Source organism: Heloderma suspectum, chromosome 4, assembly GCF_057233095.1.
Source record: "Heloderma suspectum isolate Gila_16-S chromosome 4, 16-S_ref, whole genome shotgun sequence".
Classification (NCBI taxonomy): Eukaryota; Metazoa; Chordata; class Lepidosauria; order Squamata; family Helodermatidae; genus Heloderma; species Heloderma suspectum.
In genome coordinates this window covers 240,564,232-240,582,975 of record NC_139461.1, presented here as the reverse complement: position 1 = coordinate 240,582,975, position 18,744 = coordinate 240,564,232, and the positions used below count along the sequence as shown (strand labels likewise).

The 18,744-nt window shown below is 46.4% G+C and overlaps 1 protein-coding gene across 2 annotated transcripts in view; it reads right to left on the bottom strand.

Annotated features, from left to right (window-relative positions):
• INAVA (innate immunity activator) overlaps positions 1–18,744 on the bottom strand; it is a 46,050-nt gene that overhangs the window by 13,191 nt on the left and 14,115 nt on the right. For both annotated transcript variants that reach the window (XM_084852904.1, XM_084852903.1), the window contains exons 3-8: positions 16,595–16,719; positions 13,503–13,625; positions 7,549–7,777; positions 3,873–3,926; positions 2,730–2,964; positions 924–1,097 (exon numbers count right to left, since the gene is read on the bottom strand). In XM_084852904.1, the coding sequence (XP_084709030.1) occupies positions 924–1,097; positions 2,730–2,964; positions 3,873–3,926; positions 7,549–7,777; positions 13,503–13,625; positions 16,595–16,719 (940 nt within the window). The remainder of the gene's footprint in view (positions 1–923; positions 1,098–2,729; positions 2,965–3,872; positions 3,927–7,548; positions 7,778–13,502; positions 13,626–16,594; positions 16,720–18,744) is intronic.

Here is an 18,744-nt window from a genome sequence, read left to right as displayed (position 1 = left end):
TTTATTCTGTTTGGAATAAATGTTTATTCTATTTATCTTTCTTTATTTTTCATATTTATCTTATGACATTTCTCCGTGTGTTGCCCTCTCCCTTTCAAGGGCATCTTCACAGCCCTGACAACTAGAAACTTTTTTTTGTATTGTTGTGGTGGCGTGGGGGGTGGTATTGTTGTTTGTTCTGCTAGTACAAACACCCTGAATATTTTTCCCACTATATAATAAGAGTAATACAATACATATTACAGTACATACCATATACATCAATAATAAAGCATCCCTTCTCTGAATTGCTTGAATAAGGTATGTACATTTTCACACTCACTTATATATGCATTCTTGTGCAAAATCCAAAGTTACAAATAAACAATTTCTCTTCTTTATATATCCTTTAATTTTATAAATCACTAGATCAAGTTATTGAAAAACAAAACTGAATTTTTGGATATATTGCTTTACATCTACAAAAATTAATAAAAGATGTCCAATTTTTTTTTTACAAATTTTTTTCTGCAGTTCTAATACGTTAATTTTGCCATAATAGCAAAATCCCATATTTTCTCCAACCACTCCTCCCTAGAAGGTGTTATTTGGCCTCTTGTCTTTTTTGCATACAATACTCTTGCTGCAGCCAACATATAAGCTGTTAATTCCTTATGTTGTTGACTAACAAATTCATCCATAAAATTAAGAAGATTAAACTGGGGGGGGGGGGGTTCTCAAGGTGCCCTATAGGGATTTTGTGCCCTATATAAAATGTTGCATTTGTGAAATATGATCACAGAAACACAATATGCACCCAGCCTTGTGCTGCAACATCATGCCACAGTGTCTGTTTGTGTTTAAAAATCCAAAGCCAAGTTAGGCAACAAGAGGGCAAGGCCACCCACATGAATACATCAATTTACCCTAAGCCCATACAGTACCTTATGAGTTGAGATTGTCCTCTCCTTCCTAGGAACTCCGGTGTCGGTGGAGCACCGGAACCAGCCTGTCTCCTTACTTCCAGCTTCCTAGCAGGAACAAAATGGCATGAAGAAGTCTCAACAATCCTCTGAGTGGTAGGGCTGGGCACAGGTTGGGACACCACACCTGAAGTACTGTAATAAAACACAATGAAATGACAAGTAAGAAACAGCCTATTCCACTGGCTTTCCAGTTGCTATCACATTTCCCTGAAAGCAAATGTAAGGGGGTGCAAAATCCCCCCTTTCCCACCACCCCTACGAGACAAACAAATGAGTAAAATGAAAGAATGCAAGACTCAACCACAAAGACAGCTGTTCTGGTTTAGTTGACTGGATTATTGGTCAGTGGTTCTCAATGACTATTTTTCACACATGACACTAAAGTGCTTTCTTCACGCATTTTGTAATGCAATTGTGAAGCCTACATTGGCTGGAATGTACATTCCATTTTATTTTGTAGAACATTTATATCCAATCTTTCAGTGTTACTGCTCTCAGGGTGGCTTACAAAAATATAAAATGATCAAAATAAAGCAGCAAAACAATAACACAACAGGAAAAGCCCAGTTAAAAATGGCAGAGTATTAAAAAGAAGAAACATAGCAGTAGGTGTAAAACCAATTCAAGTAAGATTTTAAAAGGTTTGGGTAAATAAAAAAAGTATTTACTTGCCACCCAAAAGACGTAAGTGTAGGTGCCAGGAAGATTCTTTGGGGAGAGCATTCCACAGACAGGATGCCACCACTGAAAAGGCCCTTTCTTCATTCTCCACTCATCTGACTTCTAAAGGCAGGGGAACCTGGAGAAGGGTCTCAGTATGTCACTTTAACATGAGGACTGGCTCCTACGAGACTAGACAGTCCTTCAGATTTAAAATGTCCACCTTCTATTTTCTTTCCCATATTAACATTCACACTGGCATAAAAATAGCAGAACACACTCCAAGGTGCTTTAGTGTCATGCGTGCAAGTGTTCACTGAACAGAACACTTGAATTGGATCTGACCAAAGAGGCACAGGAAGTGGTCTTGAGCGGTGAGTGCTTCTCTTTGATTCTTCCCAATGTGTATGCTCTGATTTAGCCAGGAAGCAACCAACTGCCTCCTCTTGCAAATCAAAACTAGCCACCCAACAATGCTTCATTTATGAATGAGTTAACCCAGATTATGTTTCCCTATAGACAAAGCCTTGGAAACAAATGAATCCTCAAAGATTGGTAATCAGTGAAGTAAAAGCTCAATTTCTAACCCTGGGTAAGAAAACATAGTATTTCTGTAGCACTTTCCCTAAGCGCTGAAAGCCTGGCACATACTTTAGCTCAATAAACCTCACGGCACTCCTGTAAAGTGTAGAGTAAGGTAACCTTACAACACACCTGTAAGGTACAGATTGGGTGGGGGCTAATGCAAAGAATTCATGCATGAGTTGAGATTTGAGCCAGTGACTTTAAAGGTGTGATCCTATGCATGTTAGACAGAAAAAAAGTCCTACGACTCCGAGCATTCCCCAGCCAGCTATGCTAGCTGGTGAACACCGGGAGTCGTAGGTCTTTTTTTCTGTCTAAACATGCATGGGATTGCATAGGATTGCATGCTAAACCAGTTTGCACCTCACTGTCAACAGCTGCACAGCACCCCACTGGCTTTCATACTGCCTGCATGCAGGCTGCATTTTACATCAGCCATCCTCAAGCTAGTCTTTGGGATCAGACGGAAATACCCTAAGACAAAGGTGAGAGTAGACGGGCCTAGTGAGTGGTCTTGACCTTGGCACGCTGCTGGGATCGAAGGACTTCTTAGGCTTCTCATAGGGTTTATCCAGACTGGTCTCTTTCCAGGGGCTGTTCTGGATGGGCGAGCACTCCACGCTGGCGGCTTGGTAGTGGGTCTGTCCTTCGAGCAAGGCAGGATGGGGAGGCGGAGCTGAAGAACTGTGCGGGGACTGGAGGTGGGCTGAAGCGGGGAGCTTTGATGGAAGATGCATGTCCAGTGCCTGGGGTTCTTCAAAGAAAAGGAAGAATTACAGCAGCCGCTGTTTTAGTTTCATGACTGCATTCAAAACCGAATCACTTGCTGCACCTGAGCGCTCTTACCATCTCTAGAACAAACCAAAGCAGGATGTGGAATTTAGCAGATTTCCACGGGCATAACCCCCCCCACACATGTCAGGCACCTTTGTACTTGAACCGCCTTCCCAAATATTTTGTTAATTTAGGTAAGACTGGTTGACTAACTCCCTTCCCTGCCTTCAAGCTTGCCTAGATGCTGTGGTCAAATTCTTAATCGTGTGATGTGAAACAGACCAAACCTGACAAGGTGTTGGTGAGCCATTTAAAAAAAGCCCTGCCTTTCAGCTTGACTGGGCGCCATGGCCAAATTCTTAATCATGTGGTATGAATTAGAGCCAAATGTCACAAGATGATGGAGAGCTGTGATCAGATAGCTCATATCTTCAAATGTATTTTAAAACCATGAATTAAAAAAAATCCAAATTGCATTGGGACTGGAGGACTGGGGTTAACACTCCACCCCCACCCCCTTTCCCACCAGTAAATCCTGCTCCCCATTTGACCCCTTAGGAAAAACATACAGGCACACCATTCATTTGGAACAATGAAATATAGACTTGGATTCTATTCTATAGCCAGGGAATCTGCCATTGTTTCATGGTGTTGCAAAAGGTGTTCACAGGATGCTGTCCTTCAGGGAAAGGAGCAAAATTAACTATAATTGATTAAGCTGGAAGGGTGTCATGGATGATGCTGAGGGTTCAAGGCTATCCCAGCCTGAGAAATAAGGCCCTACATTAGGAAAGGCTGAATCCACTGCCCTACGGTCATCCTCAAGTCTGATGGAAAAGCACAAGCATAAAGTGATAACAGCACCGAGAGCGTGGTTATCTAATTTACCTTCTTCTATCAGAGCAGCATCAGACAGGGAGCTCTCATCAGAGGCACAGAGCCCTAGGGAAGAAACAAGAATAGGCACTGACAAAACGTTGCAGTGTAGAGTGCTGCTGTTCAGGATGCCAGGCACTCCCTTCCATTCCCCCTTCCCCCTCCTGTTTCCCCCCCTTCCCCCAGTCAGGCAACATCCCATGGCCACTGAGAATACTCACTCCCCATTGGGCTGATTTGTGTGTGTGTGTGTGTGTGTGTGTGTGTGTCAGGGCCCAAAGGGTTTCTTTTTTCCCTAAAGCTTTTGCATACTTCTGAAAACTGTGGGGTTCCCCCAAGCCTGCCTCTTGTGCGTGAGCGGCTACATAAGCAATGGCCCATGAACAATGGCTATTTCCAAACTTTGGAAATAGAAGGAATGAGGAGGGCCAGCCATCACAGACCTCATTTAATGCAATGGAGGCTGGTGGCTGCAATGTCAGCAGGGCAGTGATCTGCATATTCAGGAGCGGCTTTGCACCTTGGATAGCTCCTTTAGAGTTCTGACTGAAACCCAGAGCAGGTTCACCACCCCGCTGACATCGGACCCACCAGCCTCCATTGCATTAAATGAGTTCTATCTAAATGAGTACAGATTTTCAAGCAGTTCTTGGAACCCTCTGACACTCCCTAGAAATATGCACTCGTAAATCCCACTCAGCATCTCAGACGGGAAAATAAAAGCTTCCCTCTTATTAGTACTGAGCTAATTCCCAGAGCTTCAAACCACATCATTCAAGGCATTGCATTCATGTATGCACACTTACACTCCTCAAAGAAATATTCCCTGATACAGAGAATTAATAGTAATCTGAGGGATTTGGATTTGCATTTTTGGCAGCTTCTTCCCACAACACCAAAATACTTTATTATGAATTCATATTTTAAAAAATTCCTTTCACTCTTCAGATGTAGGACAGATGATACGTCTTGGCTGTAATCCCGCTCAGAGTTAAGTGCTCTTAGGCTATTTGACTTCAAAGGGCTTAAGCCTGCTTAACTCTCTGTTGGAGTGTGTCTGGCAGTATTTTACTGTCCACCAAGGGTAATCCTGGAACTGGAGGTGTGCAGGAGACCTCATTCAGCAGCAGGGACCTCCTGCACAATTTGCAGGGACCTCTGTCTCTCAACATTGGCAGAAGGGCTGTAGCTCAGTGACAGAGAGGGATGCTGGCGAAATCCACCATGGACCTGAATGCAGTCAGTTTCCTGGGAATCCAGCCTGCAGAGCCCGCAGCACGCTGGCTCTCCCTGCTGGAATGTCCTCCAGATTTCGTGTGGCTTTTTTTCTCTTTAAACAGGGCAAGATATACCAACTGTGGCCACTAGTAGGGTCTCTTGGGCAAATTATGGCCGTAATTAGCGTATTTTATGCCACTTGCAGCTGTAAAGTGCTTATACATAAATTGCAGCCATAATTTACGTATAACTAAGCACTTTACAATAGACCCTCGTGTGGTGCAGAGTGGTAGGCGGCAATATTGCAACCAAAACTCTCCCCATGACCTGAGTTCGATCCCAGCAGAAGCTGGGTCTCGGGTAGCCGGCTCAGGTCGACTCAGCCTTCCATCCTTCTGAGGTCGGTAAAATGAGTACCCAGCTTGCTGGGGGAAAGGTAGTCATGACTGAGGAAGGCAATGGCAAACCACCCCGCTATAGTCTGCACAGGAGGAACCTTTCCTTTCAAGCACTTTACAGCCACAAATGGCATAAAATACTCTAAGCCTGCAATTTACATATAACAAAGCACTCTATGGCCACAAATGGCATAAAGTGTGCTAATTACAGCTGTAATTTGCCCAAGATACACTAACTTTGGCTGCAATTGGCATATCTTGCCCTGTTTAAAGAGAAAAAAGACTGCACAAAATCTGGAGGATGTGCCAGGGGCTCCAGGGAAATCCGCTGAGCCCCAAGAAGGCCAGATTTCCCCTGCGACGGACCCTCCTGGACCGGATGTTGGGGGTTTCATGCATCCCTAGTCGTAGGGCACATGCTTTGTGCGCAAAAGGTCCCAGGTTGAATTCCTGGCATCTCTAGGTAGGGCTAGGAAGGAATCCTGCCGAAAAACCTGGAGAGCTGCTACCAGTTCAGTGTCACCAATACTGAGCTAGATGGACCAATGGTCTGGCTTGGTGGGACAGTTCCCATGACACAAAAGTCTGTGGGTTAAACAATCCATGGGCTATCACGATGAGCAGGAGAGAGCGGGTGCCGCTGCCTGCCACTTCCAATTTTAACCAGCAGCCCATGCGCAGCTCCTGCATAGTTTGCTGAGCAGTTAACCAAGTTAACCACTGGGTTGTTTAGCCCCTAAATAACCCAGCAGTCCAGGTTCAGCTGACATGCTCAGCAACCTACGAAGGAGCCGCGTGTGGGTTGCTGAGTAAAAGCGGATGTGGTGGGTGCATAGGACTGGGAGGCAGCACTCTCTCTCTCACTCCCACTTGTCCCCGACAGCCCATGGGCTCTTTAACCCATAGTCCGTTGTTTAACCCATGGGCTGTCATGTCGTGAAAACCAGGTCAATATAAAACAGCTTCCTATGTTTCAGATTTGTGATACCTCAGGCAAGTGGTGCAGTACATGAACAAAGCAGCGACTTCTCATGTGCAAAGTCTTGCATTCTTGTGTAAAAAGCACTGAACCATCCACCCACACCAGTAGATATATCCGTAATTCAGTCATTTCCTTGTGGAATATCTCAACTAAAACCAGATGCATGCAAGAGCTTTTGGTTGGGGCAGGGGGGAGGAATTGAGCCTAACACCACAATCCTATGTGCATTTACTTTATTTGCAAGTAAGTCCCACTGTATTCAATGGAACTTACTTCCTAGTATGTGTGCATAGGATTGCAGCCTGTATAAAAGCAACTGATTTGGACTGAGAAAGGATCCAGAGCAATCTATCTAAGCCTTCCCAAGGGTTAATCTCATGCTACAGGTCTTTGCATCATTCACTGCAGGTTTTTACATGCTTCCTCCTCCAGCTGGCTCTCCCAGTTCTTTCTTGAGGTCTTTGGCAAATGCTTACAGAAAATTGCAGTTTGTAGATTATCGAGACAGGAAAAAGCCATAAAAGGTCAGCTTCCTGCCTTGAACTGGGAAGAATTCCAACTAAACCACGCCTGTCAAAAGTTCATCTGACCTACTTCTTCTCATATCCAGGGACAGGTACTTAATCCTACCCTCTGTCTCATTTACTGACAACTCTTATAGTTACAAAAACCACTTCCTGATAACAACAAAGAATCTTATGGCACCTTAAAGACTTGCAAATGTATTATGGCATATGCTTTTGTGGGCCATAAGCAGTATATTAATCTTTAAGGTGCCACGAGACTCTTGGTTCTTTTTGTTGCAATGGACTAACACAGCTGCCCCCTCTGGAAACACTTCCTGATATTTACTAATTCAGTTTACAGCTGTTTTAATTTTGTCCTACTCTACAATGGTCACATAGAACAATCTCGCCATCCTGCCCTTTATATATTTCATTATCAGCCTCGGCTTTCTTTTCCTAGGCAAAATGGACCCACTTTCTCAGACCTTCCTCTTAAGGTGCTGCACTTCTGTGAGATACTTCACAGTCATTCAGCCAGCCATTTGACCAATAGGGAGCTCAGTCTCTAGGCAGATCCAGCTCACCTTCTAAGGCTGGAGCACTGGCCCTGAGCTGCGACAAATGCCTGGCTGCTAGGCGGTACTCATTGAGGGCTTGCTCCAACTCCTTCAGCTTCTTTTCCTCCTTCAGCACGGCACTTTTCCGGTGCTTCCGAACCTGCTTGGTGAGATTCTCTTCCCGGGAGAGACACCGTGCAGCTTCGGCAAACTGCAGCTGCAGGGCCAGGTCTCTCTCCAATGTGCTCAGAGGATCCTGTGGAGGAGAAGACACACGTTGTTTGAAAGTGTGCAGTTTCTGAGTGATTCCTCAGCAAGGATGCAAGGATGCAGACCCAACATCTCAAAGGGAATACATGAGGACCAAAGTGATAGAATCACTTTTGGAGAGGGCCATAGCTCACTGGTAGAGCACCTGCTTTGCATGCAGAATGTCCCAGGTTCAAACCCCAACATCTCCAGGCAGGGCTGGGGAAATACCTGCCTGAAAGTCTGGAGAGCTGCTGCCAGTCAGTGTTGACAATACTGGGTTAGGTGGACCAAGGGTCTGACTCAGTATAAGGCAGCTTCGTAGAATCCAAAGTCACTACACCAGCATGGTGTAGTGGCTGGACTGTTGGACTGGGGCTTGGGAGATCTAGTCCCCACTCAGTCATGAAGCTCACTGGGTGACTGACACTCAGCCTAAGCTACCTCACAGGGTTGTTGTGAGAATAAGATGGAGAGGAGGACTATGTAAGTGTCAGGAGCGCCCTAGCGGCCTCTTTCAGTCTACTCCAATAGCCAACTCAAGACATAGACGAAAGGATTCTTTTCAAGGCTTTAATCCTTTTACAGCTTAATGACTCTTTCAGATGCTAATCACCAGCGACTAAGCAATGAACAGCAGAGTAGCCTATGCTCCGGGTAGGCAGTTGGTCCCCGTTTGAAGGAGAATCACTTGCAGACCCTGAACTTACGGGCTAGGGAGAGAGCTTCCCTCTTTCCCTTGGGTCCACGAGACGCAACCGTTGCTTGCGCGCCAAACGGGCGCTACGCCTCCTTTCTGTGCCCTCCATCACTCGTCACTCCCTGTGTCTGTGTTGAGCGTCTAGCAAGCCCCCCTCCCGCACTCTCTCACTGCCAGGGTCACTATCTATCTCAGGAATGCTGGCAGAAGGAATCTCTGCCAGCTGCTGTGCCTGTGAGGGATGAGTGGGCTCCTCTCCCATGGATTGCTGTTCCTCCTCAGAATCAGAACTGCTCTGGGGTTCTATCGACTCAGTTTCCACCCTGACAGTAAGCCACTTTTACTTCCTCACAAGACGAAACAGGTGGGATATAAATATAATAATAAAAAAAAGCCATGAGAGAGGCAGAGTACTCTTGGTGGGGAGGGGTGCTTCCAAGGCCCCATCACCACCCCCCATCCTCAGCGCCAACTCATTCAACCAAAGGCTACTTTCATGGACATCTTAGTAGATGAACTCAGATAATGAGTGTGGATGGCCTCCTTTTTTCTAATTATATTCTGAATATATTCAAGTAGTGTGCACAGTCATCATGAGCTAAACTGGGGGCTTAAACAGAAGCATGTCCTCCCAACCGTGTGTGGTTTGTGCAACATACATATGTGCTTTGCTACATGTGGGGGAGCACTGCTTATGTGGGGGAAAGAAATGTGTTTACCTTTTTTTAGAAAAAGATTGCAGGCTAAAAGCGTTGGTACAGGGGAGTGGGGGAAGGCATACACAGCCTACAGATAAAAGAAAGAAAACAGTTCTCAAAATAGTGAGGCAAGGGGGGAAAAGGGGCAGTCTGGCTGAGGCTCAGATCCTCTGGAGGAGGCAGGAGCACAAGAATGCTCCCTGTGGTTTAGTGTTCCACCTCTAGACGTTTAAAAATGGAAAAATAAGTTATAAAAACACACAAAATGGTGCTGGCATAAGAAGAGGGATGCTTGTCTTGTGCTGCATCAGTGATGTTACCGGCACCATGCAGGATTTTCTTAACAATGTGTAGTCTGAGTGCTGGAAAAATGCTATTCCCCCACTCACAGTGTTAGCTGAGGAAAAGATGTTTGAATTCCCGTGAAATACTGTGCTAATTTGGAGCATGTCACCTGAATTCTGCACACTTGCTGTGTAAGCACTGCACATATCTAGTGTGAAAAAATCTGCCAGCTGTATGTCAGCCCATCCCCCTCCCCCTCCCCACCCCCATTCTGCACTTGGAAATATTGTGAAGACACATCCAGACAGCAGCATAACATTGCTTCAAATGTGAGTGCAGGAAGCAGGATTATTTTAGTGAAACCCATGGTGAAGACTAAGGTAAGTCTGGAAAGAACAGCTCCTTCCATGATCTGATGATACAGTAAATCTGTACAGAAGCAAACTTGGGAATCTGGTATGATTGCAAGCTTTGCATATTAAGATTTTAAAAGATCTCCACTGTGAATCCTGAATTGTGCCAAGGGGCTACTGGAGAGATCCAAGTGTGCAATGTACACCATACAATAGAAATGGGGAACATGTGGCCCCTCTAGATGTTGTTGGACGTCAACTCCCATCATCCCTCACCATTGGCTGTGCTGGCTAGGGCTGATGGGAGCTGCAGTCCCTCAACATCTGGAGGGACACATGATCCCCATTCCTGCCATACAAAGTCAGATCCATTTTCATTGCTGTTTCCTTCATTTTACACTGGAACAGGGCCCAATATGCCCTGGAACTCAAGGACTGGAAACAGCCCAGGACAAGCACAAGATGTTGTGATGGCCACCAACTTAGATGGCTTTAAAAGGGGGTTAGATAAATTCCTGGAGGATAAAGCTATCAGTGGCTACTAGTCCTGATGGCTACATGCTACCTCCGGTATCAGAGGCGGTATGCCTATGTACACCAGTTGCTGGGGAACATGGGCAGGAGGGTGCTGTTGCACTCATGTCTTACTTGTGAGTTTCTTGTGGGCAGCTGTTTGGCCATTGTGGGAATAGAATGCTGGACTAGATGGACCTTTAGTGTGATCATGCATGGCTCTTCTTAAACCCATGGGAAAAGCATGGACACTGAACACACTCGACTAGGGACTGACACTCAAGGTAATGCAGATTAGGTATCCTTCCTTAACAAATGGTAGTCTTCCTGTTCTACTCACAGTGAGGATGATGAGAGAACAATAGAATGCTTATGAGTGGAGGTGGGGATTCTAATCCAGTTTAGGGATTTGTGCGTCCTGATCCAGGGTGGTAATTATTCTAGATTTAAGTAATCTGCAGTTAAAAGGGTGTGTTCCGCTGTATGTGCCATAGGACTGATGTCCGGGGCTCAGTTTCCAGCAGTCTCCTGAGCTCAGCATTCTGGATGAGGAATAATATCCACAGACTAAGGGTGCTTGCAGATGGATGAATCCAAGCATTACCAGCCAAAAGGCATTATGCAGCTTTTCTGCCTTTAACAGATTATTTGTGCTAAGAAAAAAAAAGACAAAAGAAGTGCTAGAAAAACATGGGAGGGTTAAAAATAGAAGACAACATTATATGGAACCCTCCCCAAATTCCATGAATGGGGGCGGTGCGATTTCACAATAAAAGGCTCATCTAGAAACTCCCCAACTGGAGATGTTCTCGGTTTCCAGTACAGCTCACAGTGGAGCAGGGCAGCAAAGAGGGCTCTCTCAGAGCAGTAAGCGTCATGTCAGTGAGATGAAAGTTAAGAAAAAAGCTTTGTGTGTGTGCGTGTGAGAGAGAAGCTATGGTCAGCAAAAGAACAATTCTACTTGGCACCCAGACCCTGTGCCACCCACTGTGGGCACAGAGAGAAAGAATAAGCAGCACCACACCTTGGCAGCCTCCTACTAAGATTATTATTAAAACAGACCACGGAGGGGGGGAGGGAGGGAGGGAGGGAGAGAGAGAGAAAGCAAGCAAGCAAGCATAACTTAAGGTCCTACGCCATCAATGGAAATCAGGCCTCAACTCAGTTCATTTGCTCGGAGCCTGAAGCTTCCATATCCATTTGGTTTTTCTAACAAAGGGTTGAACCTGAAGCATCCCCCCATCAGCCCTCTTTGTGCTGACAGATGGTTTCTGACACTTTATCTTCAATGCGAATTCACAGGTAGCAAAATCCCATGCAAGGTATCCCTTTTCTACATGGATTTTTCTTTTCGTTTTCTGGATTGGTTTAACTTGGTTTCCAAAGGGAGCTGAGCCAATTGTGAAAGAACAAAAACAAAGCCTACTTCCATCAGGGCTGAGTGCCTGTTAAGAATTATTGGTTTATGTGGACAAATTGCAACAGGAATTCCAAGTGGAAAATAACAAAGGTGTGTCAGCTCCCCCACTAGGACAGTGTACTTCTCACCCTCTGCTCTTGGCATAAAGAAATATTTTACACTACAGTTCTAGGTCCTGGGTTTTATAGCTCTGGCTATAAAGAATCTTACTGTTTGTTTCAGAGGACACTAGAATTTCCTCTTTAGTTTCAGAGAACACCTGTTTGATTCTTGTGGTGGGTGGTCTCATAGAATCATAGAATAGTAGGGTTGGAAGGGGCCTATAAGACCATCGAGTCCAACCCCCTGCTCAGTGCAGGAATCTGATGGAGTTTAGATGGGTATAGGAAGTCCAACAGAAAAAAGTCAAAAAGACTGGCACATTTGTATTACAGCCTCTAATAATAAGAATAAGAATAATTTATTACATTTTTATCCTGCCTGTTTTCCTCTTGCAGGGAACCCAAAGCAGCATGGTTCTCCTCCTCTCCATTTTATCCTCACAACAACCCTGTGAGGTAGGTTAGGCTGAGGGTCAGTGACTGGTCCAAAGACACCCAGTGAGATTCATGGCTGAGTGGGGACAAGAACCCAGATCTCCCAAACCCCAGTCCAACACTCTAACCACTACACCACACTGGCTGTCTGGCCAGAATAGTAGTCAGCCATGATGACCAACACAGCTCAAGTATGAGCAGCAAAGTATTTTTCTTTCCATCACTTTCTGGGCTAGCAGCAAGGGCTGTCATGAAAGCTGCTGCTGACTACCACCGCAATATGTAGTAAAGACACTGTCGCTGCCCAGAGGTTTGTAGGCAGAAACATGACCATAAGACATCATAAGTCTGTGCCTATGCCTAAGGGTTTCTACGGAGGTTGCAAGCCTGCAACGCACAGAGTGGTCTTCCACAGCTGCCAAGGAGTCTCTTCAGCAGTGATGGGATGCAAGCGTATCCTAGCATGCAGAATTAGTATTATACACAGGCTCTGGATATTCTGTTGCAGGCACATTACACCCTCAGTCACATTGTGTCAAGGGCAATTCAGGGTATGTTATCCATGAAACAGCATGGCTAAGAGTGATGTGTGCATGCACAAGAGCGTCCAGGGCTGTATCATGTTCATTATACAGGCCTTGGATATCCTTGTGCACTTTGGCGCAGACTCACTGGCCTCCTCAGCTGCAGAAACAGCAGCGAGAGCTGTAGAGGGGAAGATGTCCCTGCAGAGGAAGGTGCAGAAATTTCTCTCCTTTGCTGAAGGTCTTTAGATGACTTTGCAGACTGGCTGACTAGCCCTAGGCCGGTCCTACCATTAGGCATAGCACGGGACCTGCCCCAGGCAGCTGGTTTTAGACGTCATTAAAATTTCCAGTTCCGCCTCAGGCAGCAAAATACCATGGGCTGAGCCTGATTTAGTCCCAGGCAGAGGATTCCCACTCACTGCTTGCATTTTCACTGTTCTACAACTTCCCCCACAACCCTCCCCTTACTCACTGCCAAATGTTGAGCAGTGTCTACCCAGGGGGCTTTGCATTGTGAAGCCTTTCACAGAGCTATCCTTGCTTCTTGTGTCGTGAGCCAGGCAAAAACTGGACTGGGTCCTTCTGAGAAGGCCAGCTATGGCTGGCCAGCTGCTCTGCGAAGCACAGCCTCTAGATAACTGAGCCATATTTTCTAAACCCAGGACAAGGGGCAGCTCAGGCCCATAGCAGGATTCCTTACCGCTCCTCTCGAGAGAATGGCCTTGTCATCCAGTTTGAAAGCAGCACCAATTCGACGGCGGACCTTTGGAGGCTTCTCCCCAGGCTTCAGAGGATACTCTGTGGGAAGCATTCCTGTGAGTTCCTGCCAAGGAAAGAGCAAGAGGAAGGTTCAGTTCACAGAACAGATCACCACTGAGCTATGTGGCAGAGCCAGCCCCACCATTACAGCAGAGTGAGGCAGCTGCCTCAGGCAGCTGATTTGGGGTTTCATGAGAGGGCAGGAAATTATTAGTTATTGAATTTGCTGTACATTGTATTTTTACTGCCAGGAAGGGGAAGGGGTATTTTTGGCCTCAGGTGCCAAAATAATTTGATTGGCCTTGGGTACTACAGTCCTTGACTTAGAGAGAAGGGCGCACCATACGCTGCTCTGCCTCAGGTGGCAAAATGTCTGAGGCTAGCTCTGAAACTAACTGCTGAAGGGGACATGTGACAACACGCAATTAATCCATTTAGCAGAGCACCTCAGGTAGATATTTTATTATTTTATTTTACTCTTTGAATTTACACCCTGCCACATGGCCTGAGAATGGGTGTTCAGGGCTGCTTACAAAATAGGCATTAATTAAAACAGATACATTGTACTCATTTCTTTTAATGGGTCTCTTATTCTGTTAGCTTTGCAGTTCTTCACATTTCCTGAATATCCCATGGCCTTGAGTTAACCTCAGGCCCAGGAGGCTGCCACAGATAAATGGCACACCAAGTCCTTGGGGCTGAATTCATTCCAAATATTTCCAACCCCAGTTATTTCTAGTGGGCTCCTGGAAGTTGGTTACCAGGCATGCGAAGGGTTAGGTTTGGACTGATCCAGGGGAAGAATTCACTCTGGAAATAATAGAAAGCTCTGGACTAGACTCTTGACAACAGCTAGGAGAGCAAGGAGCTTAACTGGGTACAGTTCTGGTAGCCTGAACAGACGTCAACTTCTTTATTTTGGCTTATACCCCACTTTGTCACAGAGACTCAGAGTAGATACCAGTAGGTTAGGACAGATAGGTTATGATTTTAATCTCAGCTCACTTCACTTCTTTCTTTGAGACATCGAAATGGCCACAACTAATAGTAGTAGGATTGATGGGCTGGATTTGCACCAGAAGACCCCCCCAAATTTTTCTTTGGGAGAACCTCATTTGGGAGAAGTTTCCTCATGCAGATCAAAGGGGAAAAAAACTGTTTTCAGATTCAGTAGGGAACTTGAAGGGAGGGGGATCTTTATAGCATGTGGCTAATCTCACTTAATTAAGGCACTTGGATTGTTTTACTAAGAGAGCAACCCTGTGGCCCTTCAACAGCATCTGGGGGACCTAAGATACTTCAGATTCCTGGATCTGAGGTCAGAGACAGCGCTCAGACTTCAGAGCCAGGAATCCGCACTCCCTGCCCCCTCCCCGCTGATGCGGAAAGAACGCCACCGGCTGCCTCTATGAGGTTGCAAAGGGGCCCTTCCAGTGGGCGGGGCAGGGAGGGGACTGGAGAGCCCGGGTTATGCTGTATCGAGCCTCCTTCCCTCCCGCTCTGACATGCTTCAGCTAGATGGGTGAAAAAGCCTGTCCAGCTAAAATAGAGAGCGAGAGGAGTGGGGAGGCTAAGATCGCCTCTGCTGCTCCTCCAGCCCTGCACTGGATGGCCGGGTTCAGAGGCGTACAGCCATCCTGATAGGATTGAGCTCCAAGCTACTTACTACTTTAATGGTGCAGGAATGTCTCTCATGGGGCAAGTGCTCCAGATGCCCACTCTACCTGTCTTTGCCCCCAATACTTTCTACTAGCACTGCCATCAGATTCCATTGCTCTTCCTTCATATCTGAGCATCTTCCAAGCCCAGGGGGGTTTCTCCATGACAATGGAAGGAGAAACCAATTGTGGCTTACCTGGATTTTTCAAGGAGCCAGCTTTGGTCTGCGCAGGGCTCCACAAGCAAGTGTATTGCAGCCACTTCACAGAACATACTTCTGTGGGGAGTGGGGTTGGAGTGAACATCATCTGAGTGGCAGGGGCTGCTCAACCAATAAGAGAGGCTCCCCCCCCCCTCCAGGCTCTTCCCTCTTTCTCCTTTGATAAAATCCTGGGAGGTTTCCTCCCCTGTATCTACAGAAATCACTCTCTTTCTCTCTCTCTCTCCCCCTCCCCCAACAATCATAAAAGGAGCACTGCATTCTAGACACCCTGCTGTGATCAATTGAAGCTTCAAAGCTTTGAAAATTTTACATTAAGGCTCTCTAAATGCATTATTTTGATTCATGGGAATCTCAGGAGTGTGCAGTTCAGGGACAAGCCTCATTGACCACAATGGGAGTTACTCCCAAATAGACACACACATGTTTGTGCTGGGAGAGACAGGGAGGGCAAATGGACGGGAAACTGGCCCCCTTTCTAACCCAATGCTGCGCAGGATTGGGATGATCGAAGGTGGAAGTAGTTACTCCCAAATGGCAATAAACCAAACAGTGGAGAATCACAGCTTCGAGAAACCGCTTTACAGCCTTTAGGGAATTAGTGCTTTAAAATGTGCTATTTCAGTTAGGGGGATCTCTGTAAATTCTGATGTGCACATTTAGGGGACAAGCCTCATTGACCATAATGGGAGTTACTTCTGAGCAGACACTAATTGGTTTACCAGGAAACGCACAGGAAACACCCCTTGACTGGGGTCACAATGAAAGGTGCACCCCTGGGCAGGGCTAGCATACCTGAGGTAAATGCTGGGGTTGGGGCACACAGCAACTATACCAAGGAGAACCCGACTTAAGGAAAAGAATCGGACTTTAAGCAATTTCAGGAAATCCGGTTTTTCCCTGATAAGCTCCGGGGTGGCTGCTGGATGGCCACAACATCATATATCCCTAATGACCTCCAGATGCAGCGAGCTCCGAGTAAATTGCTCATGGAGACACCCCCCAAGAACCACTTTAGCTCTTTGGAAAGCCTCCCCCATTTCTTTGGGCAATGGAGTCCCAGCCCTCAAAGATGTGCTTTGTTTTCTTTTTGCAGCACATCTGCTGCACCCCCAGCAGGGTGTGGCAGCCCTGTCGTGTGCCTGGCACCTTACCGCCTCACGCAAACACAGCCTTCTCAGCTCCTGTACGCAGGCCTCCAGCCGCTCCTCCAGTGCCTTCTGCTGCTTCCGCATGGCTTGGGTCAGGTCCTTCATTGGAGACATGGGGCTGTCTGGTCCTGCAGGGGGCGAGACAGACACAGAATGACCCATCAGCCAGTTGCTGTGGGAAGGAAAAGAAGCAGCAGCCATGTTTAATGAGCCAGATAGGGATGCCCTTTGGCTGTTTTCTGGAGCGAGCTGCAGGTCTTGCAAATGCATCTTAAAGGCCTATGTCATTAACAGTTATCATAAAACTGGCCTGGAACTTCAAAGGAGAGGCTGTTCTGACAGCTCATCAGGTGGGCTATGCAATGTGCACAGCACTAGGGACTGATTAGCTCCCACTTCATAGGCTGCAGGCAGCTCAAGGTCACTGCAGATCAGATAAAGAGGAGACCCAGTGGTGATATTCCTGATAGTTTGGTTTATTAGAAAACTGAGCAAATAGATTTGCTGCTCTGCCCACAGACCGGAAAAAAGAGGCAGACTTTGATCTTCATGAGCCTTAAGACACAATTTAAAGAAGCTTGTAGTATTCACTTAAAAGGCATCAGCGTGGCGCTTCTTCCACGGATCAGAGACTCTAGTCAGCATGTTGCCTCCTCTGAAGCCACATAAAGGTCTGATCTCAGCCCATACTGGTTCATTGCCCGGTAGGACAATGCCGGTCATTCCATATGTATGATTCAAAGTGCAGGGGCGGAGCAGGGTGTTTGGATACCATAGTGTAACAGTTCAGGAGGAAATGTCTCTAGTTTAGCCCTAAATTGCTAAACTGGGAACAGTTCCTATTCAGATGAGATATCGAAATAAGCACTGGGGTTGCAGAAGAAATTAGTCTAGGAAGAGGATGTGGAATGCTGAACTCCCTGAGGCTGCAATCCTATGCATTCTTACCTGGGAGTAAGCCCTACTGAACTCACTGGGGCTCACTATTGAGTAGGCATGCATTGGATTGCACTGTAATTCTTTTATTTCAGTGTAACCTTCCAAGTGCAGCCGGTCCTGCCTTTTCTTTCCAAACCAAGGGATCCTGAGCTAAGTGGCCTGCAGTCCTGAGAGTTTGTATAGGTAGTGCATCCATCACTTCTTTGACTGCGCTGGCATTTTCCACTGTTGCTTTCATCCAGGAGGAGGACCAAGAAGTATTTTATTAACTTGCAAAGCAGGAATATTGTGGCAATGGAGGACACATGTGTGCACTCTGTGCAGATAGCAGTGGTGAGATGGCTAGATAGCATCACGGATGCAATGAATATGGACTTGAGCACGCTCCGGGAGAGAGCGCAGGACAGGAAGGCCTGGCGTGCTATGGTCCATGGGGTCACGAAGAGTCGGCCACGACTGAACGACTGAACAACAACAACAACAAACCTTATCGGCAATTACATCCTGGATCTTCCACTCAGCTCTTGCTTAGAGGTGCCATGCATGATGATTGTGTGCTTGTGCACACAGTGAGGGGCCATGGCTCAGTGGTAGAGCACCTGCTTTGCAAGCAGAAGGTCCCAGGTTCAATCCCCGCCATCTCCAGGTAGGGCTGGAAAAACTCTTGCCTGAAACCCCAGAGAGCCAATGCCAGTCAGGTGAGACAGTCCTGGGCTAGACAGACCCAGGGTCTGACTCAGTATAAGGCAGCTTCCTCTGTTCCTAACAAACCACCCTCTGAGAAAAAATCAGTGCAGGATGCCTTTATTCCTTGTCAGTATGCACAGGTGGTTTGAAACCATGAAGAGATATGCCATCTGCAACATTTCCTACATGACAGAGAATCTCATTCTATATTGTCACATTTGAAGTTGGCCTGAGTATTTACTTTTGCTCCAGGTTTGTTGTTCAGAGCTTTTTGGCCTTTTTTTTTTAATGGAAAAACAGTTTCTAAGTGTATGAATAACTAAAGAAGTACAAGGATCAGGCAGTGCTCATGTAGAAAGAATGTCACACATGACTTGGCCCTAGGTTTCTAGTGAGTATCCCAAGAAGCAACTGCCTCATGGCAACAGGGCATTCATTACAACATCCTGCCTGTATTTCAAGGCTACCTGTTTGTTAAGAATTCGTTTTCTGGTGGGTAACCAGTTAACGGGCATGATGGTTTACAA